The 25148-nt window shown below is 41.6% G+C and overlaps 1 protein-coding gene across 1 annotated transcript; it reads left to right on the top strand.

Annotated features, from left to right (window-relative positions):
* The first annotated feature begins 222 nt into the window (after nucleotides 1–222).
* LOC137298736 (uncharacterized) lies at nucleotides 223–23213 on the top strand. The gene is made up of 9 exons (XM_067831013.1): nucleotides 223–232; nucleotides 820–906; nucleotides 1152–1258; nucleotides 1456–1624; nucleotides 2128–2320; nucleotides 12867–12971; nucleotides 21279–21745; nucleotides 22285–22458; nucleotides 23011–23213. The coding sequence occupies exons 1-9, from the start codon at nucleotides 223–225 to the stop codon at nucleotides 23211–23213; spliced, it is 1515 nt and encodes a 504-aa protein (XP_067687114.1).
* Nucleotides 23214–25148: the final 1935 nt, after the last annotated feature.

Below are 25148 nucleotides of genomic sequence, written 5' to 3'. Positions count from 1 at the left end.
GTACACTGAACTCTTAACAGCCAAGAAACATGTGTTGAGACTGGTCAACCACTGGTCAACCGAGTTGTGAGTACTTGTTGAGACTGGTCAACCACTGGTCAACTGAGTTGTGAGTACTTGTAGAGACTGGTCAACCACAGGTCAACCGAGTTGTGAGTACAACATGAGATAAAATCATCCTATATTCAAAAAATACCATTGCTCAAAAGTAGATATCGAGAAATGTCGATAGGTAATTGAGTACAGTTTTACGCCACGTCTGTTTGCACCGAATATCATAACGGAAGCCAGGAACAAGCATATGACACCGTACCGAGGATGGGAATCACACTTGACAAGTTCTGGCCTTCGGCGTGACGACCAGAGGCTTTAACCACCTGTTTACCCCATCGTCCATGACCTCATCATGAGCACACACAAAGCCTACATCGGTGCTTCATCCACAGGCCCACGTCACAACCGGTGCCCATTCAGATCGAACTTCCAGGTACTCGGTAATCCATGTAAACAGGATATTTAAGAGACAAGTCTTCATGACAATGCATGATCTACTTCCTAGATGTGTAGTCATCACCAGGATACCTCGCAGGGGTTCACTCTCATTTAGCCAGAGCGTAACCTAAAAGGTCTTGTTAAAACAACATTGCACTGTGGCTAGGTGAGAGATGAGAGCCAGGTAATTAGCACTGTGGCTAGGTGAGAGATGCGAGCCAGGCAATTAGCACTTGGTGAGAGGGTATGGGACTTCTCCTGGAAACACTGCCTAGTCGAACCCACTAAGAACATTCCGGAGAATATGAAGGTTCCCCAACACTGCAGCCTTCTGCATTACCCAGATTGTCAGTAGGGCTGTTCTCCTGGTGGAGAACCCGGACACACTCCTGATCTGCGCCAAGGGATTAGGAGGTACCAAACCAAGGGCACCGAGAGCATTGGGGAGCCTAACAACAGTGTACTTGGGATGCAAGAGAGACATTTCAAAGGCGAGGTCCGCATATTTATCATGCTTTTCCTCAATCTTGCCAATCACATTTCTGTCAAAAGGGACAGAAAATTCAATGATATAAATAATTTCATTGGCTTTATCAAAAAGGACAGGATCAGGTTTGTTGGCTGGAATTCGTCTCAGGCTGTATATTGGCCTGTTCCAGAGACGTTTGAAAGCATCATTTTCCAGGACGACCTGGGCATGGTCAGGGTCGTACCATGGATGGACCTCGGGGTCAAAGCCACAGACATGACGGAGACGATAGTAAAGGTCAGCGAGCCATGCAATCATGTCTTTTAAGATATGCTGTTTGTGCCAAGGAATGACATCCACTGAATGGCATCCATCGCCATCAACAAAATCAATTTCAAGTTTCAGATTGTATCCAACAACCTTGGGGGGCTTAAAATAGCTGTGGAATTCCTTACTTTCACCGTGAGTCGATTGTCTCGAACGTGCATTCCAAGATAGGTGTATACCTGATCTTCCACAAGAAGCTAAAGAACTCCTCCCCCTTGCAACCTGACCGATCCATCATTGGTTACCTTGCCACGTTTCAAATGAAGAGTATATTAACATTTGTCGAGTCCAAATATCATGCCAAGGAGCTCGATGTCCTCCATGTACAGGAGATAGGTAAGAGGTGTTGGGGATCTCTGCTGAGGAGGTTCGGGATGGTATACCTCCTCCCTATTGAGCAGAAAACTCAAAGGATTTAGATGCAAACAAAAGAGCAAAGGACTAAAGGAGTCCCCCTGGCACATTCCCCTAATTATCATTATCATTGATTATTATATTACATTTGTTTGTTATCAGACCATTTTTTTCAGGATTTTCTTGATGCATCACCTGTAACAGCTGTAGCACTGCGTGAAGCTGTATACAAAAGATTCCCAGGTGTAGACAGTGAGATGCAGTATCTGTATACTGCTCTATGGTTAACAAAGTTCAACATGTACAGAGTTTGGTTGAATCAAAAGTTTTCAACTCTGTTCATGGGTAGAAGTGGAAGCACTGCAGCACGTCCAACAGATAAATGAACAACAGGGTTGTCCTTGTACGGAATAGCCAGACCACATGTCTCTTGGGCATGCCTCATATACACTGAGTATAGGGAAAAACATATCCTTTCACTTCAGTTGCTGCTGTCTCGACATCCATCAGCACTGTCGTCGGCGACAAAGGAACAGCAGAACGGGTACTCAGTGTTGAGAACAGGTGTTCACACGTCGTCTGCTTCTTGTCGGGTAGAAGGGTGTATGGCAGGAGTTTAGGGCAGGACTTGAATGTTCCATCGCAGAACCAGGTGTCGGCGTTGCTGAGGTGTTGGAGGTTGGCATGTGTAGAAAACAGGTGCATGTTGTCCTCACTGATGATGAAATTTTCCCTGGTTGTTGTCTTCTCTCCACGGACCTTTGAGGTTGATTTCTTCGCGGGTCTTAGGCAGAGCTGGTATCATCTTGGATCGGCAGTGTCGTCGGTCCAATCACGATCTCTAAGGCCTGACACTTCTTCCTGGTAACTAGTAGGGATCGGGGTAACCTCTTCTCTGCTTCTCTTCTTCACATTGTTGACAAAGTCCTTCACTTCAACTGACCTTTTATCACTTTGATGGTTATGTGGCTGGCCAAGTTTTGTCAGGTGGATGAAGGAATAAGCATTAGCCCCGAAACGTTGCGTTCTCACAATAAAGAAGTTGATATCCATAAAAATCTTCATTCTTATGGACTAAGTGCTATCAAAACACTAACCCCCAGTCAGCTAGATCCCACCCTGGCTATGTGAGAGACCTGTTTTCACAGAATGTGGCTAAGTGAGAGGACTCCCTTGCTGGTGTTCAGTAGCTGTATACCCGTGAAGAACCGGGTTGGAATTGGTCTTCATCCACCCTTGTCATAAAACGATTGGGTGGTCAGGCTCGCTGACTTGGTTGACACATGTTATAGTGTCCCACGTGCGTAGATCGATGCCCGTGATGTTGATCGCTGGGTTGTCTCGATTATCTACAGACTCCCGTCGTATGGCGGGAATATTGGATAGTGTGGCGTTCAAGAACGGAACAACCTTCATGAGGTTATGTCCTGTTGCTTGCTTGTGAAGCATGTCTAGATTTCATCCGGTTCAGGAATCCCCCTTTTCAGCTATATTACTTGGCTCCTTTCATTTTGAAAGGAAATGCTTTTTTGTCTATTCAAATCGAATTTATTCAGAGACGGGGCGTTAGTCTATTTCCCCTTAGACATTCTTAGTGTACTCGTATTCATTTCATTCCTACGGCGTTTTCCAATGTTCATTCGGAAACGATATAATTAAGTTTGTGCGAGGACTTTATGAATGCTAATAAGATGCAATCATATGTCTGACACAGTTCTTGAAAACCGAGAAAACGTATATATATGACGGGAAGTATATATTTCAACAATCAAAGTTCTTGACAGATATCGCGATTCAGCAATATTCAAATATTCAGTTGAAACAGACCCGTGACGGTCCAGGGTAGAAAGAAATACTAGGCCTTCAGCACCTCATGCTTGCCAAAAAAGGCGACTCTGCTTATAGTAATATGTGTATGCGACTAACGGCATCTTGTGGTCAGGCTCGCTCACTTGGTTGACATATGTCATCGGTTCCCAGTTGCACAAATTGATGCTCATGCTGTTGATCACTGGATTGTCTGGTCTGGTCAGACCCTCGCCATATAACTGGAATATTGCTGAGTGCGGCGTAAAACTAAGCTCACTCACTCACTTGAAATATCGTAGCGGGATATTACAACAATGTAAAACCTTGTATCTATTTACTGTAACAGCGGCATATCGATACATATCGATGAATCGTCACACCACTGACATCCACTGTTCCCCAAATATAACTAACTACGGCAGAGACCGCCTATTTAAAGTCAGATCTGTAATAATCTGTTTATATTATTTACGTAATTAGGTGCCGATGGAACTATTTTCACATCATTCGAATAGTTGTCAAATCAGGAAGTTATTTACAACACGGATGTTTATAATCTGGAGGTGTTTGTAAACTGTGAGGTGAAAATAGCATCAGTTACAATCCGTTTCGGAAGAAGCTCGTCACGTTTCTTCTCAGGCTACTCCTCGAGATAAATAAATAAATAAATAAATAAATAAATAAATAAATAAATAAATAAATAAATAAATAAATAAATAAATAAATAAATAAATAAATAAATAAATAAAATCACTCCCGACAGTCACTGTTAATGGGGTCATTTAGTATGTATATCTAAGACACTATCGTACCATCTATATCTTGACACGCAAAAATGTATTTTCAAAATAGGTTAAGACAAAAGGTTAGCCGTATGTCGATAAATGCTTACTACTAATACTGCTCGTCACGTTATGGCTGAAATATTGCCGATGTGACGTTAAATATAAACTCACTCACTCACTACTACTAATACTAAAGACATACCAATTCAACCTATTGCACCAATAGCTCGTCATTCCCAAATTAACTGTACAGATCATTATGTAATTTCCAAACATATTACCCTCATATCTCGAGAGAGACAGCGGGGTAGCCCAGTGGTTAAAGAATTCGCTCGTGCCAACGAAGACCCGGGTTCGAGTCCAATCAAATGTAAAACGGGTGAGACCCATTTTTGGTTTCCCAGCTGTGATATGCTGGACTATTGCAAACAGCCGCGCAAAACCACACTCATTCACTCTCATATCTCCAATTACCAAACGCCTGGGCAATAGACACTGATTTACTAATAGTATATGTACATATCTTCCTGAGTAAGTCAACCTCTAAAAAAAGTCAATATAATGTTCAAATATGTTTGTTTGCATGATTTCTCCCAGCTTCGAAATTTAGAAAAGAAAAAAGAAAGATAAATCAACCATACTGCTGACTTTGTGTTTAATTCACGCGTTCAATTCAGAATCTTTTATGTAAATAGTGTAATCAGTACAAGTAGGTGTACCGTATTGGGTGATGCAATAGCAAAAAGTAAAGGCAGCAGAAGCTTCAGCGACAAAACCAGAAGTGGGATGAAACACATTCGTAGATTATTGCTGGACATGATAATGGCTGAAACGATGTGAGCTTCAATAGTGTATAGTGTAAACCTTAAGTTTGGAACGACGTCGTTATTGTTTGTATGGTTACTGGATGCCGATGACAAGGAAGCAGAAGGATTTTTCTGTCCATGACATTGGCTATTCTCTATTTACTATCAATAATCTCCTGCTGAACTAACACGGACATGATGTCATCGCTGACGTCAAACACAATGTGCCCATTGACAAATCCACTGAGAACAAATTATTCTTAGAGTGCCCTTTACGTATCCTTCTTTCTGAAGTGGGTGATTTTAGTTTTACATCTCGGGCATCCTTCTCCTATAGTCACATTCCCGGAATGTGGCGGGGGTGTGGGTGTCTGGGTGTGAGGGGAGGATGGGGGTGGTGTATGCACCAGAACTGGGTTTTACGCCTTGTACCCATGATGTGTATCGAATTCATGTCTTCGGCGGGACGAGCGAACGTTTTGACTACCCAACTATCATAAAAGATTTACTCAGAGTTAGTTCAGTCTGTCGGTACCTGTATGGAAACGTATGATAATTAACACGGTGCTCTTGTAGGTGTTTCCTCGTTCCCGAATACTCACCCATCTTACCCAGAGCGCTGCGTAGAACTACACTCACTTAGAAATATATCAAAAGTGATTATTCATAATAAATTACCTGGAAAGGAGGCACTTGAGTTTGATGATGATTTAGTAATATCCACACACTATTAATGTGAAGGACAATGGGGTTCCATAGATGCCTTTTCTACTTCTACGTGACGAACGAACGTCCATAGCCCTAACTAATAGTACATAGTCGCATTATACCATACACAAGAAGTGTTACAAGAGGGCAGAATATGGTCCATCCGGGGACACTCCACGTTCCCGCCAGCACTCCTGATGGAACTACTTCCTCATCTACATCAGCATCGACGACTTTCCGATTGCGCAGGTACACGTTCCTCTTTAGTCAGAGTTCATTGACCCGAGGTCATCTCGAGATCGATGCGGATGCGGTCTAAAAATAGTGTAAGTGACTGTGATTTTACGCCGCTTTTAGCAACCCTCAGCTGGCAGTTTCGCGGTATGGGATGGCAGAAATGGACTTCACACATTCTACCTAAGCTGGGAATCGAAACAGGGTCTTCGGCGTGATGAGTGTACCATCCCCCTATAAATAGCTTGAGGCGTGAGGGACCGGTCACAATTTATGGCTGGAGTAGGGGAGTGATTATGATTTTAAGCGAGGTCACCCATTTTTTTCTGGAGAGGTAAGGCGGGATGAGTCACCCACTTGGTTTTGGAGAGGTAAGGCGGGAAGGGTGACCCATTTGGTTCTGGAGAGGGAAATGGGGAGGGGTCGTTGATTGTGTGCATGGCATGCAGGGAGGTCACTTACTTTGTGCCTTCACTTACCACCCCCACCCCTACCTCCATCCTACTTTGAACGGTCACTTACTTGAAAACTCTGTCTGATAGCCTGTTTGAAGAAGAATGTGTGCCTGCACAACGTGGTATGTTTTGTCCGGTCAACAAAGACCATTAGCAGTACAGAGTTGCGCCCCTTACGAATCACAGGAGACGAACGTTTGTTTGTTGTTCAACGGTCACTCGGTGAATGCGTTTAGCATTACGTCGCACTCAGCAATACTCCAGCTATATCGCTCTATATACACCTCTCCCGTCAGTCGCCTCCTACGACAAGTATGGGATACTGACGACCATCGCTCACCTTACGTTTCTATAACATTAACGTTTATGATTGTTTCCTCTGCATATGGCAGACACGTTCTATCAAACTCAGTCACTCATCTTTGATGATGCACTCTTGAGCTTGAGCCATTTTCATTGCCGTTTATACTTACAAGGAAACAGAAAAACACACTTTAACCCAAGACAACATATCCAGCCAGATAAATTGATCATTGAAACAGTAATTCGAATAGATACAACCACATACTGTTAAGTCGACCTTTGATGCGTCGACGTTATAATTGTCTCGGATTTCTATTTTATCGATTCTGTCGAACCTCAGATAATTCAAATTATATATGTAGGCCTCTTAGACTTTGAGTCAGGGGTGTTGCACTGTTACTGACTATCAAACCACCACAGCGATGGGGTAGTCTAGTAGTTAACACGTTTGCTGGTAGCGCTGAAGACCGTTCGATTCGTCACATGATATAATGTGTAAAGTCCATTTATAGTGTCCGCGGCCATATTTACTTCATGTGGCGTAAAATGAAAATCACTCACTAACAAATCTCCCTTCGTGATTACACGTGAGAATCAGAGCCATGGTCTCATTCGGACCTCGGCCTCGGCATGATAATGCACATCGCAATACTTTGCTCGTGATAACAACCACTAGTTTATATGCAAAGGACGCTCGAATATTCCTGAACACAGCGTTAAAGGAAAACACTAAAATCACGGCTTGAGAAGTGTGTCAACGATCTCCAGTCATTCAAACGTTCGTAAACTCCTCTCCTGGCCAGACACGAAGAATCCAAGTTCAATTTAGGATTATTCAATAAACCAGACAGCCTGGTGGGCTGGTTTGTTATTTAACGAGACGCCCAGCAATATTCCAGCTATGTGGAATGTCTCTAAATAATCAAGTATGGACCAGACAACGATCTACACAATTTGGATACGTTACCAACCAAGTCAGGAGAATGACCACAAGCTCATGCAAATAGCCTAGGTACACTGGTTTAATAATATGTGACTAAACTAAACTAAGCCCAAGCATATTGAGAGGTTAACGAAAGCTCAAGCAGTTGGACCTCAACAGTCCATGTGGGATCCCATCACCTTATCAGTACATGTATCCTACTCGGAAGTGTTTCTGTCCTAACTTGTGACAGTGAGTGAGTGATGTTAGCTCTACCATTCTTAGCAATATTCCAGCAATATCACGGCGGACGACACAAGAAATGGGCTTGACACACTGTGTCAATATAGGGAATCAAACCCGGGTCTTCGACGAGACGGGCGAACGCTTTAAAAAGAACAGAAGTGCCCTCTGTGAGGACGCAGACTGCAGTTGGTAACTCTCTCCACTAGACTCAGGAGACAATTTTACTGAGAGTGTTCATTACGTACACTCAAACGACGTTATTTTTAAATCGTGGTTGATTCGAAGTAGGAGAGATGTTCCTTTCCAGTTATATTTTCGGATAAATCGAAGGGTTAATTACTATGTATTTGAACTTGAATAAAGCGGTATTTATTATTATTTCATTATTATGTATTATTATAGGACATGCTCAAGTAGCTGGTACTTTCCCCTCGATCACTGGATGTCAACCTCAACTCCTTGGAGAGTATACAACCCTTGCAACCACTAGACTCACTTGAGTTACCGCGGCTTTCTCATTTTTACGAGATCCTTATGTCGTGGCAGAGATGGGGATAGATATGTTACATGTATATCCTACAACCCTTAATTCAAGTTTGAACCACCATGTCAGTCGCATGTATGAAATGATTCAATAGTCATTCTTATCGTCTTATTCCATCATTCATTTTTTTCATTGAGCTGTGGTAATGGAATAATTGAATCGATAAATGGAATATCAAATGTGTAATTTTTCATCTAAAATGTAAACATTGATAAAGACATTGATACAGAAAACTTTCGGATTTCATTATTAGTTCGAAGACAGAAAGTCAGAAAATTTAATATATATAAACACAAATACATTAATAGCGAAAACAACTTCAGTCTTTCCATAAACGTGTCTAGGTCGTTTAAAAGTATTTTTACGTTTCAATGAAGCATTCGTTTTAACCCTTTCAGGTTTTGTAAACTCGAAACAGTCCCAAGACTGGTTCTGATTAGCCCGAGCCTCGGTAATACCCAGGAAACACGAGATATTCCCGTTGTCCAAGCGGTCATTCGTCAGTCCCTGCGTGGATAAAATTTTCAGTCCTACTTTATCGAAATTCCCGTCACAATGTTATTAGGACACAGCTGAAAAAGACTTAAACTAATCTCTCTGACTCACTTAAATGCGCCGAAAATATGATAGATGCTACCATAATTTCAGTAAATGCCTGATTGTGATTGGTTAATTAAATCCAAAGTATATAATCACGCGATATACCTCTATTTTCCAACACAGTATGCATTGAAAAAAAATATTTAAAAAACGCCGTTATAGTAGAATGGAGATAAACATACCACGTTGGAAAGTAACAGATATGGTAAGAAATAATCTATTGTAAACAGCCCTAAATTTCATTTAAAACCGAACGCGTAGCGCGAGGTTTTAGATAAAAAATAAGCTTTTATAATTTGTTATATCCCTCTTACTTTCCAAGTCAGTATCTTTATCTCCTAATTACAAATGTGTGTAGAGGAGAATGTTTTCGTTAAAACTTTCTCAAAATGAAGCATTGACTATGTACATACCTACAAGGTACCTGTTTCTCATCCAAGTTAGGTTCTAGGTATTCCGTTCTTCAAAGTGAATCACACCCCCACATATACCGCGCGTGTATGCTTCGTTTAAGATATATGCACTATATATATGATACGAATCAAAGGGCACCTTATAAATCTATACAGGTGCGTGAAAGCAAGGCGCAGATTACATCACAATGCATTCCATTTAAGGACTTGATAATAATTATTTCACGGATGTTGAATGCTGAACAACTCAGTACCCGGACACGTGCCAGTGTTACACCCGTTACGGATCAACACTGAATAATTTCCACTCCTAAACATTTCCCAGTACAACCAAGTGGCAGACATTAGTCATGTGCGGGTGGCGATGCGTTGTCATGGAGACACGCCAGGTGTATGTGACGGAACAGTGTCATAGGTGTTGCAATGCATATTTTGGCGCTTACGTGTTTGTGCGCACTTGATCCGATTTTACGCACTTGATGGTATTCACGACTCTCACCTGTCCCTATAAATTCGTGTAATTAAAACATTTTAGCACGTACATGCTTTACAATCCCAGGTGAAGGGCGGAGTTTTGATTGAGGCCAGTCCTTGGCTACAAGTAGAGCCTCATATACTCCTTCTGTGAGATAATTCAGTTGAGCGTAAACAAACTGGCACACGGGTACATCTGAAAAGACCGGTACATACCTTTGCATACATGAATCGTGAATCAGTTGGTTATGGTTTCTGTTGTGGTGTATACAAGCCTAAACTTTTTGTGTTTTTAAGTTTTACTGTTATATAGTAGGTTTAAACAGGGTGGGGGATTTCAGTGGGACCATAGTGTTCGGATGAACGTGCTTCACACTAAAGATAGCCTACACCCGTCACAGTTACACTTCTTTAATGTTTACACAAAGCTTCTGGGACATTCCTTGCCCCTTCTTCAAGTGATGTGTGGTGTCTATACCATAACCAACACAAAGTTTCTGAGCTATTCCTTGCGCCTTCTTCAAGTGATGTGTGGTGTCTATATCATAACCAACACAAAGTTTCTGGGCTATTCCTTGCCCCTTCGTCACCTGGAGCAAGGAATTTGTGTATACAATAAAGAAGTTGACTTTCATAACATACAATAAAGAAGCTGACTCATATTTGTTGGGAATCTGTGTTTTCTTAAGTTTTACAGTTATATCGTAGGTTTAAACATGGTGGGGGATTTCATTGGACGAGTTTCATCCTGAAGATGGCCTACATTCTTCACAGTTACAGTATTTCTTGGCTGTTCCAGTCTTGTTTGTTTTTCAGTTTTACTGTTATGTTGTAGACTTAGCTCGAGGGATTTCAAAGGTATCATTGTGGCTGGATGAACTGAGTTTCAGCTATAGTCTACATACGTGAAACCTTTGAGACAGCGACACCAATCCCACACCACACCTTGCAGTTACTTCCCGCATATCTGAATAGTAACGCATTTGTCGTTACAATATTAATATCAACTCCCCTTTCACCTAGACTGTACAAGAAGAACGTTTAGGCATAAGTATAAAGATACGAAAATGGACCCTCATGGTGAAATCTCTTGAACAGACAAAGTGTACAAGTGTGAGGAAGCAATTTTATTTGCCAATTGCCTTTATATTGTACAATGACTTACCCACACTTGTATATATACTCAGCAAAAAAGTAAAGGACCACTCCAGTCTTCAATATTAGAGTACTTAATAATTATCCATAAAATGCTTAAATATTGAATATTGGGGTGTTCCTTAACTTTTTTCGCTGAGTATATGCCTCTGTAATTCATATTCAGTTCACCACTTGCTCACGAAAAACAGTTCTCAACACTGGACCAAGAAATCAGTTATGTAAATTTAGAGTGAGCAGTGTGAGCTTTGTCACCCCCTCCCCGTTAAACGCGAGAGAATGAAGACTTTCAATTCAAGTAACCTGAGATCAGTTTTAACACCGCATGGTGCAAGATGACTCATGGATTAACGTAAACTGTATGATGTCTTTCATTTAGCCTTCGGCAAAACCTCGTCTTACGCTGTAACGACTCAGGTGTGTTATGAATGCAGGATGTAGCTATCTAACCCGAGGTGGCATATACTCTTTAAAAAAGTAGTGGGGCTCTACTTTCAGTGTACGATTGTCTAAACTAGATACATGGGATTGAATCAATGTGGATACAATAATGGATGTTTTGATAATGCTTCACCACATAGATTTCATTCAAAGCAAAGCTGTTCGTTCAGTTATCCCCCTTGTTAGGTGACTAGAGCATGACATGAACATTTCAGATTTACAATTTTCAGTCAGTAGTCTGTGATTTGACCCTGAAAACCCTGACCATGCACAGATGCAAGAAAATTAACTGGAAAAATGGTCTACAGTGATTTATCGACCTGCCTGAAAACCGTCAAGGTTCCTAATGACACCCCTTGCACGTGTAGGAGGCTCCCACGTTGTGCACGTGCTTCCCATACATTGTGTTTGCGTGTGGTGATAACGTGAAATGATGCTGCATACACAAGATGAATGTCATTGTAACGTTCCTCAACGGGTTTTCTTTCTACCAGACTTCAACGTTCAGGCTCCCCTACTTTTTATATTTGTGTTGTTTTGGATATGATATTTTTCTCATGTAAACCTCCGTTCAGGGTCATACTATATCCCTCGGACATTCCATACAGTACTCCATACTTGGCCCTGAAAAGTACACAGAACAGCAAAAAAAAAACCCTACAAAAACCTCCTTTTTTTCAAACTGGCTATCAGTTTAATTCAAATAGCATAACAATTGTCGGAAAGATTTAAAAATTGACATGCTTGATCATCAGTACTTAAAGACGATTTTCAGACAGTGACAAGTCAAAACGATAGGTGACGCGACACACACATCGTGGTGCGAACTCAAAGTCAATGTCGTGTATGGTCTCCTTGAGCGTTGACAAGTGTTCCATCGTCTGTACATGGAGTGGATTTGCCGGCCTTGGTCGCAAATCATTAAGGCTCATTTGAAGATCGTCCCACAGGTGTTCTATCGGGTGTAAGTCTGTACTGAGGGCAGGCCATTGAAGAGTTTGTATGCCATGTTGACGGAGAAAGTCTCCATTTGCTCTGGCAATATGGGCATGCGGGTTGTCTTTCTGGAAGACGTGGTTTCCATGACGACCAAAACGTGGGACGACGAAGGTCTCAGCGCTTGATCAATGTAGTGTGCAGATGTTACACTATTTCCTCTACCAGGAGCAATATATACTGGAACGCAACAGGGCCTAGTTCGTGAGTGAGAGCAATTAATTATAGCACTCCACACCATACTCTTCGGACCTCCCCATGAGACTCTTTCCAGGGCACAATCATCTGCTAAACACTCCCCGAGTCGTTGCCACACTTTCATTCTGCCATCAGCCATCGCAATACCGGCTTCCGTCGGAGAAGACCACAGTTCGCCACTTCCGGTGACGCCAGTTCCGATGTGCGACCCAATCAAGACGAGCAGGACGATGTCGAACAGTGAGGTCGGACCCCGATAAGGCCTGCGACCTCTGACGTTTCTAGGTCTCTGCCGCACTGTGTCAGCACTGATTGGTCTTTGGTGATTGCCAATGGCTGTCCGTGCAGTTTCGAATTCCGTTGCCCTAGCGGAACGATTTTGCAGGTGATGACGGACAATCTGCCGATTTTGCCTCAACGTTGTCTTCAACTGCGAAGACAGTCGGTAGTGCTTCCAATGGTTTGGACACGTTGCTTGGTGTATAGCTCGAACACGAACAGAGAAATGATTTGCAACATGTCTTGCAGTCTGGACCGCATGCAGCCTCGTCCCATCATTACGTCAGTGTCTGCTTTTTGGCGACAAGTTTTTGTATCAAATACAGAACCTGAAACCAAATTTACTTGAAAGGTTATCTACGTGAGTGAGTGAGTTTAGAGTTACGTCGCACTCGGCAATATTCCAGGTATATGGCGGCGGTCTGTAACCAGACAATCCAGTGATCAACAGCATGAGCATCGATCTGCGCAATTGGGAACCGATGACATGTGTCAGCCAATTCAGCGAGCCTGACCACCCGATCCCGTTAGTCGCCTCTTACGACAAGCAGAGTCGCCTTTTATGGCAAGCATGGGTTGTTGATGGCCCATTCTACCCCAGACCTTTACGGGTAACTCAAGACGAATTGAACACGCTTTTGTGGTAGGATGGTATTTCTTTTCCAGTTCAGTACATGTTACAGCGGTGTGCCGCTGTACAGTTGTTCTGTAGACTTAGTTGATTTGGGGACAAAAACTTGAAGTCCCTATCGATGTCGTTACTGTCCATTGATCCGCCGAATGTAAACTCAAAATCACTCACCATCACTATCAACGTTGTTTTCCACATTTACTGTACTCAGTATGCTATCGTGCTTTTTATAGAAAAAGTATTTCAAGATTTAGGAAACATTTTGATACATTTTGTCGTCATTTCTTCCGATTTATATGACAGAGATAGAACGACCTCGAGATTTGAGTTGCAAATGTAAACATTCGGGGTCGGTTAAATCCTCGAGCCGAAGACATCTCAACTGAAGACAATCACACAACGTGTGATGTTCCAAACAGAAAATAAATATATATATCTGCATCATCAATTTTACAGGGAGTATCTTTCATAGTGTCGCTGCGAAAGAGAAATCTAACGTGATCGAGTGTCTAGACGTCCAGTCTTGGTTGACAAATGTCGTCAGTTGTGTAGATCGATGCTCATGCAGTACATCACTGGATTGTCTGGTCCAGACGCGACTATTTACAGACTGCCGTCATATACCTGGAATATTGCTGTGTGTGGAGTTAACCAACAAACAGAGTGTCTCTGGAAGACTTTAATACAGACTTGGTGTAATCTTTCTTAAAACAATCCTGTTTAAATGACCCCAAAATGCACTGTTTAAGTTTGCCAAACACAACTAATCAGTCGGTTAGTTTTATCTCAGCCTCTCGTAACAATATTCCTGTTACATCACGATAGGGTAGCTCATGCATGGACTTCTTTCCAGGTTTTCCCAATATCCCAATTCTGTATGAACCATGCGGAAAAGCGTGACGTGACCAGAATACAGTTCAGTTTCTGCCTCTAGTATTAGGAACTTCCGAAAGTATTGATACAAAATTATTTGAAAATTATTTGGCTTGAATACTTTATTTATCGTCCCATTGGAAACAGACTATATCCAATCTGCAGGTCCAGCGTTATTTATATAACGACGAGAACCTCGACAGCGTCGACGATGACGACGACGATGATGATGATGGTGGTGGCAATAACGCAGTTCTAACTATCTTCCTAATGCTATTAACAGTTCCAACGTACATAATCATACAGACATAATTTCCAATAATATGAAGCTAGAGGGACATATTCTGAATACATGAAGCTAGCTGACGTAGACAAGTTTTAAACTACAGGTCCTCTTTATCTATCACCATTTTACGGTTGGGTGATTTCAGTCCTGGTGTGATCCCCTTGGCACAGATTCATGGGTATGGATACAAATAGAAATCGGTTACAGCACAGCGCTTACCACAGATGTGCCTATCTGTGATTTGTATCTTTTCTTTATTCATTTTGACACTGTCTGGCTTGGCTTCTAATCCTGTGCTACTGTTAAGTATGAAACGGTTAATGTAATGAACATTGATTTCCCTCGCTTCTCCACAACAGATCAATTCCCTGGTGAATGGAATACTGGAAGTTGGTGGAGTCGATGCTTGAAAGTCGTCCAACACCTTGAACTGTTACGAGTGTCGTCTCAAAGTGCAAATCTCATGATCATACATGCACGTCGCAGAGTTTGAATTATACGGTGAATATCGCACGTCATGAAAAGTACATTATACGGTGATGCTACCATATCACACAATGTACGTAATAGGGTGATGCTACCATGCCACAGAATGTACGTTATAGGGTGACGAGCCACCCCAAACCCGCATGTCACAGAATGTATTTATTACGGTGGCCCTCCACTCCTATCTCGCATATCACAGAATGTACGTTATAACGTGATGCTACCATGCCACAAAATGTACGTTATAAGGTGATGCTACTATGTCTCAAAATGTACGTCATAAGGTGATGCTACCATGTCACAGAGTGTACGTTATAAGGTGATGCTACCATGTCACAGAATGTACGTTATAAGGAGATGCTACCGTGTCACAGAATGTACGTTATAAGGTGATGCTACGATGTCACAGAATGTACGTTATAAGGTGATGCTACTATGTCTCAGAATGTACGTTATAAGGTGATGCTACTATGTCACAGAATGTACGTTATAAGGTGATGCTACCATGTCACAGAATGTACGTTATCGGGTGATGCTACCGTGTCACAGAATGTACGTTATAAGGTGATGCTACGATGTCACAGAAAGTACTTTATAGGTGATGCTACCATGTCACAGAATGTACGTTATAAGGTGATGCTACTATGTCTCAGAATGTTCGTTATCGGGTGATGCTACCGTGTCACAGAATGTTCTTTATCGGGTGATGCTACCATGTCGCAGAATGTACGTTATAAGGTGATGCTACCATGTTTCAGAATGTACGTTATAAGGTGATACTACCATGTTTCAGAATGTACGTTATCGGGTGATGTTACCATGTCACAGAATGTACGTTATCGGGTGATGCTACCATGCCACAGAATGTACATTAAAGGGTGATGCTACCGTGTCACAGGATGCACGTTATAAGGTGATGCTACCATGTTTCAGAATGTACGTTATAAGGTGATGCTACTATGTCTCAGAATGTACGTTATAAGGCGATGTTACCATGTCACAGGATATACGTTATAAGGTGATGCTACCATGTCACAGAATGTACGTTATCGGGTGATGCTACCATGTCACAGAACGTACGTTATAAGGTGATGCTACCATGTCACAGAAAGTACGTTATAAGGTGATGCTACCATGTCACAGGATGTACGGCATGGGGTGATCCTCCACCCAAAACACACAAGTCACAGAATGGATTTATTACAGTGACCCTCAACCCCTGCCTCGCATGTCACAAAATGTACGTTATAGGGTGATATTACTATGTCACGGAATGTACGTTACACGGTTATGCTACCATGTATTTAATGCGTCACTGTTGTTGTTGTTGTTGTTGTTGTTGTTGCCTCTTTCAACCAGAAATAAAAAACATAAAGCCCTATTGCCCTCGTCTCGTGAAACAAATGTGCCCGAGAAACATTTAATTTTTCTATGCAGCCTTAGATACTGTCCATTCTAAAAATCACAATTGTGTTACGGACTGCGTGGCTTAGTTTCTACAAAACAACCGACAAACCCTTTCAACATCAATAAGAAGACCCTGCACGAAGTGGATTGAAGAATTGTGACTATGTGAGAAGTACATACTTGTTTTAGCAGTATTACAATTGTACTGAAGGACAAAAGAAACATCGCATTATTGGCTTTGACATTGAAGTATCAATGGGGTATTTGAGCCTACTTTTAAAAGAAGCGTACAGTAAATTAAGCTTGTGGGTAACATGAATCGTGGTCGTATAGCGTATTTTGCCCAGTGAAGTCTTGTTTGAGACTGAGGTTAGAAATGTTTTCTGTTTGTGGAAAGGGAAGAGTTCGCACAAACACAGCAATGAAATCGAGATGTATGTGCATCATGCATGCATTCAGGCATATATTGCCGGCTTGAATGGCAACACATCCGCTCAGGCTAGGTTAACGAGAGATCAACGACAGCAAGCCAACAGTCGACTACACAATCTCCGGCAACGTTACTTTTGCCTTTCAGTATGTATTTCACGTAGCCAGAACGTTCCCACGTATGACATATTTTAGGACACACATATATATGTCTTTTGTGTCTTACTGCGTCATATACAGCTCATGGATGGATAGATATTCATGCCTTCATAAATACATATAGGTTGAGATAGCAGTTAAAGTTTCATTTCCCCATCAGTGGTAATTAGTTGTATGGAATGTGATTACGTATAGAGATCCCATCTTCAGAATGTATTCTTCCAAATGTTGAAGATAATTAAAAATAACAGATGAGTGCATAAGAACAGAGGCATCGAGTTATGCAAATAGGTTTAAAATGAATGACTAGATGTACCTTGAAAATCAGCACGACTTGTTGGTACTGACGAGTTTTGATTTTGTTTCTCGTACTGTTCCACCTCTGCTTTTCAAAGGTGTTCATTCATAAAACAAACGATCATACCATTTATGCTTCATGATCTGTAACAGGTTAGGAGAGGATAGTTTGCATATGATTATGTTGTCCGGGTGCAAACTACACAGATAAGCCCTTTCTAACACTTAAATGTGTTTGTAACGATAAACACTGCAACAGTCGATCAATATTCAACACCAGTCATGGAACAAATCCTTCTTGAAATGGGGGATGTTTTTGTTCCTTGAGCCAGGAAGCGTCTTTGTAAAATTTTCAAAAAATCAATCCATTTGTGTGATTGACAATTGTAGCGGACCAGCCGGTGAGTGCCGTGGTTCCAGTGCCGGGGGAGGCTGCTGTTATGCAAGCTCGGGGGGAGGTACTAACTGATGATTGACTCTATTATTCGTCTAACACTGCTGTTATACGGAGACTAACTTTAGGCGTGAGACGTTCAGTCGTCAACACAAGTTACCTTGAGCATCACTGAGTAGCTGAATGTTGTACACTGAATATGGTGCGCTGCTTCATTTCTACACTTTGCAGTTATCTTCTGTTAACAACGTTTCTATGGTAAGTACTTTTCTCTTCAGTTTGATGGAGAGTTTCGTTACAGACATGCAGTTATGCAGCTAAAATTTGCCCCTTTGTCTTCATTTTAGCAGAGTGAGTGAGCGGGTGAGTGTGCACTATGTATGTCAACTTGGTGTGGGTAGAAAGCCGGACTTGATGAACCCGTGAAGAACTGGTTGTAAGCAACGTATCTGTGTCGCAGGAGGTTCCTAATGGGAGACAATGGCCAGGCTCTCTAACTTGGTTCATGCATGTCATCGTATTTCATTTGAACTGATGCTCGTGACGTCAGTTGTCGGTCACTGGATAATGTGGTCCAGACTACATGCCATAATCATGTAGCATGAGCATTGCTGAGTGCGGCGGTGAACTACAACAAACTGCACGGATGCAGTCAAGTCACCATTCTCTTCCCACAGAGGTTACCTGTCATATCTTCATACAAACTTCTGTTCTTATACGGTCCTTTCATGGCACGTGAAAACAGAACAGTCTCGTTTGACGTTTACTGGGTTCCAACATATAGCGCAATTTAGTGCGATAACCAGTCCAGGATTTTAGACTAATTCATTTAACTGGATACATAAATATTAACACTGCAAAAATGACTTGGTTTCCAGAAACCTGGAAACCATCCGTAATGTGGGTAATAGTGGAATCCAGTTGGTTTCTATTCCCTGAAACTCAGGAACTGAGTTTCCAACTAGATTCCATTTTGGATTCTGTGATTTTAGTATTTCTGTAAATGGAAACCAAAATGAAACTAAGTTCAAGGCTTTCTTGTTGGTTTCCATATCTGGAATTTGCAATTCTCAGATCTCACTAAATGGAAACGAACAGAAAAACAAAAAATGCAGTTTCATGTTGGTTTCCATTGCCCTCTCTTGAACTAAATAACATAAAATGTGCAATTTTTTGCCATCCTGACATCCAGTTGGTATCCATTCAGTGAAACTGGGTGACCTAGTTTCCAAATAGAATCCACAATGGGTACTTTAACCATCCTGAAATGGTGCAGTTTCAGTTGCATGGAAACCACAATGAAACTTTAGGAAACTCCCTGGAAACCAACTGGAAATGTTGGTTTCCATGACGTTTCTTCTCGCTTTCAGTGTTCCGGAAACTATGTCTAAGCATATGCATATTGCAACAGTACGCTCCTTCAAATCCCTGAAAACACGTCGTACGAGCTCTGACAAACGGAAACCTGCAAATCGTGGAAATCTCAAAACGAGGCTCTGTCGCTAGAAAAAAAGTGGCGGGTTGGTACGGAATTGGTGTGATATGAATCTCATTGTGCGTTACGAACTTCACTGAATAAGTGAAAAAATATAACAAGTGTAACCAGTGAGCCAGATGCATTGTGAATCATTTTACGACCTCATCAGACAGGGTCAGTCTGTGATTTGATAGCTAAGGTATGCTACCTAAACCTCGACATAAAATATAGAAATACGGTGTTATTCGTTATTAATATTCAAATTCATTTGTAAATACCATTTTCTTATGAAACAAGGATTTGGAATTCAGCGTAATCAGAGTTGTTTGCAGTGTGATCATTAGTAAGGCCTCAGTACTTTCAAGTGAACTGATCAGATCCGCACTAACAGACTCGGGCCATCTGATCAGTTAACTTGAAAGTCAAGGTCACTTATGGCCGACAAGTGAGTAGGATTGCGAGCGGTTGTGGTGCAAATACTTGCTTACTGTCGAGAAAATGATATGTAGATGTTGCAATGAGTATTCCGAACCGCGGAATACCTCAGCCGATCGAATCCAGTCCAACACTGGTGCTGTCAATGTGGCTGGAATGAACAAACGAATTTAAAAGGTGAGTTTTCACCGTATTTGGTGATCCATGATTTTGGCGTGAAATTGCGGAGGTAGCTGTTTTCGATGATTCGAGGCGTATACCGTTTGAAATAATGATCCGATTGTGACCATTTATAGGTCATTTTGTAGGGTAATCATATGGCTTTCGATCCGTTGGAGTCGACGGGGCCTTAAAATAGTTTGCGCGGTGACATGTAACTTTGATCAAACAGGGGGTGGTTTCTTCGTTACATCCCTTTCCTTTTATATTATAGTACTAGGGTAGGGCCTATACACATATATGTCTTTCGAGCGCTGTTTTTAAGCGATACAAGTCCCTGTGGTGAGAACCGGGAAATACGAATGGCCGTGTTAGAACAGAGGTTCGTAGGAAGCTATGGCAAGTAATCTCTGTCGGAAGAGAATGTCAGGTCGATGACTTTTGCTCCACTACACCCCCAAAGGTTCTCAAACCTAGAAACATAATCAAGATCAATGGAAGTCAGACTGACGATTGAACCCCACAAGGACAAATATCTAAACAGTGAATTACGGTGGCCTGAATGATTGGCCAACCCGTGTACACCTCACATCATACTTTCATGACTATGTAGGTTAAGGGTAATAGTTTGCCTTCAGGAAATGGCCAATATTGTTAGCTATCAAATACTATAATAAAAGAGAATATGAAGAGGTTGATTGTGTGGGTTTTTTTCGGTTTTTTTTCCTTCTTCAAGATGCATTTATGAGCGTGCAGGTTTTCTTGTGACCTCTTCTAGACTTACATACTTTCAAGTTTTGAATTTGAGGCGAAAGCATTATGCGTCATGTATATATTTTAACAGTTTTTCTTACTTTGACCAAATCCTGGCACTAAAAGGCTTTTACCAATTGTAAATTAAACTTCCGGCGTTATTATTGCTCGTGTTTACAAATTGAGATAAACTCCTCTTGGAAACTTTAAAAGAGCCTTTTTCTAACCATGGTGCGCTTACTTTACGAGTGACGTATATAAGCCCTATTCTTATAAGAGCAGAAATTCTCACACCTCAGTATCAGGTATAATATCCCCAACAATTTGCATTTTCAGACTCTTCCAGGATGTAATTCTTTATTTAGAAGCAAAGTGAACTCGTACACTTCATGCATTTTTTTGTAAGGTGACAAAATAGTGGTTTACCAGATTTCGATAAACTGCTGATTCATCCACTCACTCACTCAATATGTGTCAAACAGGATCAGCGTCGTTTGCATCGAAGAATTTGAATGGAAACGCGATTACGAACTAGATGACCGCACTGTGACGTCACACGTGCTGTCATGCCACGACGTCACGACCGTGACGGAGTGCCTGAAAGACTGCTCGAGTCTCAAGTTATGTCACAGTGTGTTCGTGTACAAGCCCAACATGTCGTGCTGTCTGAACAAGATGGGTGTGTACACGACCTCTACCACTCGCGCCGCACCGGGACACGTGCATTACATGTCTTTATATGTAGCGGGGAACAAGGCCACGATATCATCTGCGGCAGCAAAGTCTGAAACTACGACAGAAGATATTATCACTTCAACAGAACTCACCTCCACGACGGATACGATCACAACCGAAGTCACAACAGCAACAGTTTCTACTACTACACCTACGGTAACGATAGCATTAGCTACAACAGCATCGACTACAACAACGGAGGCAACGGCCAGTGGTGAGAACTTAATCATGTTATGTAAAAGTCTTATCCTTGCAATCGAGTTGGTAAAGAATTGAAATCACAACGATGAACTATTTTCAAGCTCGGCATGTTGATTTGCTTGCGAAAAAATGTCAACCAGTAAATAATTATCCCCGTGAGGTTCCCCAACACGTATGTGATTCTGTGTGCAGACATTCTGGCAAAATATCATTTCAACACATGTTAATCCTCGGTTTACTGACTGACCTTACATCTTACACATCGATTAGTGCAAGGCATGCTATTGACTAATAAAGAGACAAAACATTTGGTCAACTGTATCCAACCAATATTGTCCAAACGCAACTTTCCTGGCGTTGAACCGATGTTGACAAAACATTGGGTCAACTCCATTCAACCAACTTTGGTCAAACGCTGTCCCAACACTGTTTTCTGAGGTTTCAAGTAAAAGTAACTAAAATGGTTTTTCAGTCTGCATGAAGGTGACATAAACATTTCCGTGGAAATGTGAACGGTTTCCAAGTGGGTACGAATATCATTGTGTCTTGCAGTGTTAAACGATGGATTTATCAACGTCCCAAGTATCCATCTGACCTTCCGAACCAGTAGTACTGGGTTAAGTTGGTCAGACGCACGAACGGTTTGCGGGGAAAACAATGGTCATCTGATTTACCTGAACACCGCTGCCAAACGGAGCCACATCATTGCCCACCTGAGTGGCTTAGGTGAATAAAAGTGATCGATACACCGAGCTTAGTTACGCTAATCGCTTTCAAAATATAGAAGATATACGTTCGTTATATCCGTTAGTTCGATTTTACAAAATGATGTTTCATACTGATCTGTTGATTGACATTAGCATAGCTCCCTTTTGTTTTGAATCGTATATCTGCAATGGTCTTCTGCAGCTATTAATAATATTACAACAATATCACGATTAGGAGACATGAAAAGGAAAGTAAAAGGTCACACATACTCTTTTGCCGCCCTGCACTAAAGAAAAACGGTAATGTGTGACTTGCTTGTCTCGAAGTAATTATTTTCAGTAAACTATGATTTTCACGAACTGTGAAGGACCACTACAAAATGGTGTTTCTGATCTATCTGAATTAGAATACATTTCTTATATATTACGTTGTTGGTCCGCATTGATGTACGGTAGGTTGAAGGACAAACTGAGGAATGTCACGAAGCGGGACACCAGGAAAGGCATCTTAGACCCAGCGTCAGCTTACACTTCCCCAAAAGATACAAGGTCTCTTCATTTCTTTCTGCAGGTATTTCTGATGAGTTCTATATCGGGGCAATCATGCAAAATGGCATAACCCCCTTCTGGATGGACGGAACTAGGATCGTGAACCCACCATGGGCATCCAATGAACCTCACAACAACGCCAAGTGTGTCCTCTTGATCATTCCATCCGGCAGGTGGAAGGACGATGACTGCTCTCTGGTCAGGCAATACATTTGCGAACAGTAGTAATATTGGTCCTGAACCTTTGCAATGGGCTCAAACTTGAAAACAGAAAATATGACAAGTGTGAGTTTTCATTGGAGAAACTCATTTCGGGAAACGTTTGAGCTGTGTACCACTAGGAATACAAGCGATTCAATGGAATATATAACCATATTATGAAATATTTGGAATACAACTAAATACCCAGGACTACAATGACATAAATGGTCACACAGTGCAATGCACGCAGAGATTTACAGGAATAATGTTCATTAGAGGTTCCAGGTTTGGGTATTGCTTGATGACTTACTGTTTATTGCTGAGACTCGTTGTACCCATCCGTTGATGACATGATATTGTAGGTGTTCGCTCATATTATATACCCCCAGTGGCGAGAAAATGGAAATCGAATGTATACTCTTCAGCTGACCAGGATCGTAATATCAGTGCTTTTAGTCTTAAGCAATGAGCTAAACAATTAGCTACGAGTGGTGTAATGTTTCCTATTCGGGCTTTTAAGCAAAGACCTCCCCTATTTAATGAAGTTAATTCGACCAGACGTTTCTGCCATTTGACCTCCCAAACATGCATATGTAGAGAAGCTGAACAACCTGCACTATGATTTTTTTTCTTTGTTGTTGTTATTGTTGTTTTGTTTGTTTTGTTTCGTTTTGTGGAGTTGAGTGTCCGTTTCGGGGTGGTTTGGGTGTGATTGGAATGAGTGGATGAGGTTATTATATACCTGAGCATGCAGTGTTTTGTCTCACACATTTTCAAAAAACACATTGAATGTTGACCTTTCAGTTTCAGTTTACAATAACATAGATTTGAAGGCCTGCTTCCACGGACGCCTTATGTATATATGGCAAGGAGTCCAGCGTGTAAATGATACATCATGATCAAAAGATGAAGTGTGACCGGGATCAAGAAGATAAAGATAAAATCCAGGAGACTTTGGGTGGTCCTGGCACAGTCAGATTTGGTATGCATATCGTCAGCTCCACGTCCTTGTTTCTTTTAGACACAGCCCACACAATGAATGTAACTTCTCTCGGGGAGACATGCATACTGAAACCCACCAAGAGCTTTCTGAAGAATATGAACAATCCCCAATACTTACACTCTCCTGATATATGTCAAGAGATCATCACGAGTGTTGACATCCAGAGGATCATCACAGAGGTGCAAAACACATTAAAAGTCTATCATTAAGAGCCTCTGCATTATCAAACCCGATCTCCCGAAATGATTGGAATATATAAACAATGAAGACAAGAACGAAATGGTGGGCACTGTCATCAAACATGGTCTTTTTGTTTAGGACGTCCAGAGTCTGGCAGTCTTGTTTGCCCAATCCACTACACCAAAGGAATAGCAAAGTACTGATACGGTATTGGTGGCTTTGATCTTGTTTCGAGCATTTTGCTCAGAGCTCCAGAGCTCGATGCCATAAGTAAGGGCTGTTGAGGCCTGAGATGGTTTCCGTCCTGTTTACTGAGAAAATCCCCCTGCAATATTCCCCGTCTGAGTGGAATAAATTACGAAGTCTGCACCTGTTCAGTCGACCAGCAAGAAATGAAAAATAAGTAAATGAGGTCACCGCTCAAGAAGTCGAGTGCAATCAAGGTCCTTCAGAATCCATTCATGAAGGACAGAGATTTATAAAAGTCAATCCAGCACAGGCAGATATTGTGGTGATATGCCATAGCTTCTTCATGAACCATTTTTTACAGGAAGTTGAACCGCAACATCACTTCTTCGCACCGTTCTGCTCTTTATAAATCATATCACTCGAAAAGCAGTAAGAGGACACAAGCTTTGTCAAATACATCACAGACATTTTGCGGATAGCAAACTGACTTTGTGAAGTCTCCCTGGTCTTGGTCCGACCTTTGCCTATCTCCAAGAGAGAACTGACACAGTGTTTGGACACAGGTAAACAGTTTGTAACAGCAGTTT

The sequence above is a fragment of the Haliotis asinina genome, chromosome 10 (assembly GCF_037392515.1).
Source record: "Haliotis asinina isolate JCU_RB_2024 chromosome 10, JCU_Hal_asi_v2, whole genome shotgun sequence".
NCBI classification, from domain to species: Eukaryota; Metazoa; Mollusca; class Gastropoda; order Lepetellida; family Haliotidae; genus Haliotis; species Haliotis asinina.
The sequence above is the reverse complement of the archived record's forward strand: the minus strand, read 5'-3'. Positions and strand labels throughout refer to the sequence as shown.

Coding starts and splice junctions, on each gene's coding strand:
- LOC137298736 (XM_067831013.1), top strand. Junction 907..1,151: donor CTGCGCCAAGGGATTAGGAG/GTACCAAACCAA, acceptor GGCCTGTTCCAG/AGACGTTTGAAAGCATCATT. Junction 2,321..12,866: donor GCGTTGCTGAGGTGTTGGAG/GTTGGCATGTGT, acceptor TTCTGCCATCAG/CCATCGCAATACCGGCTTCC.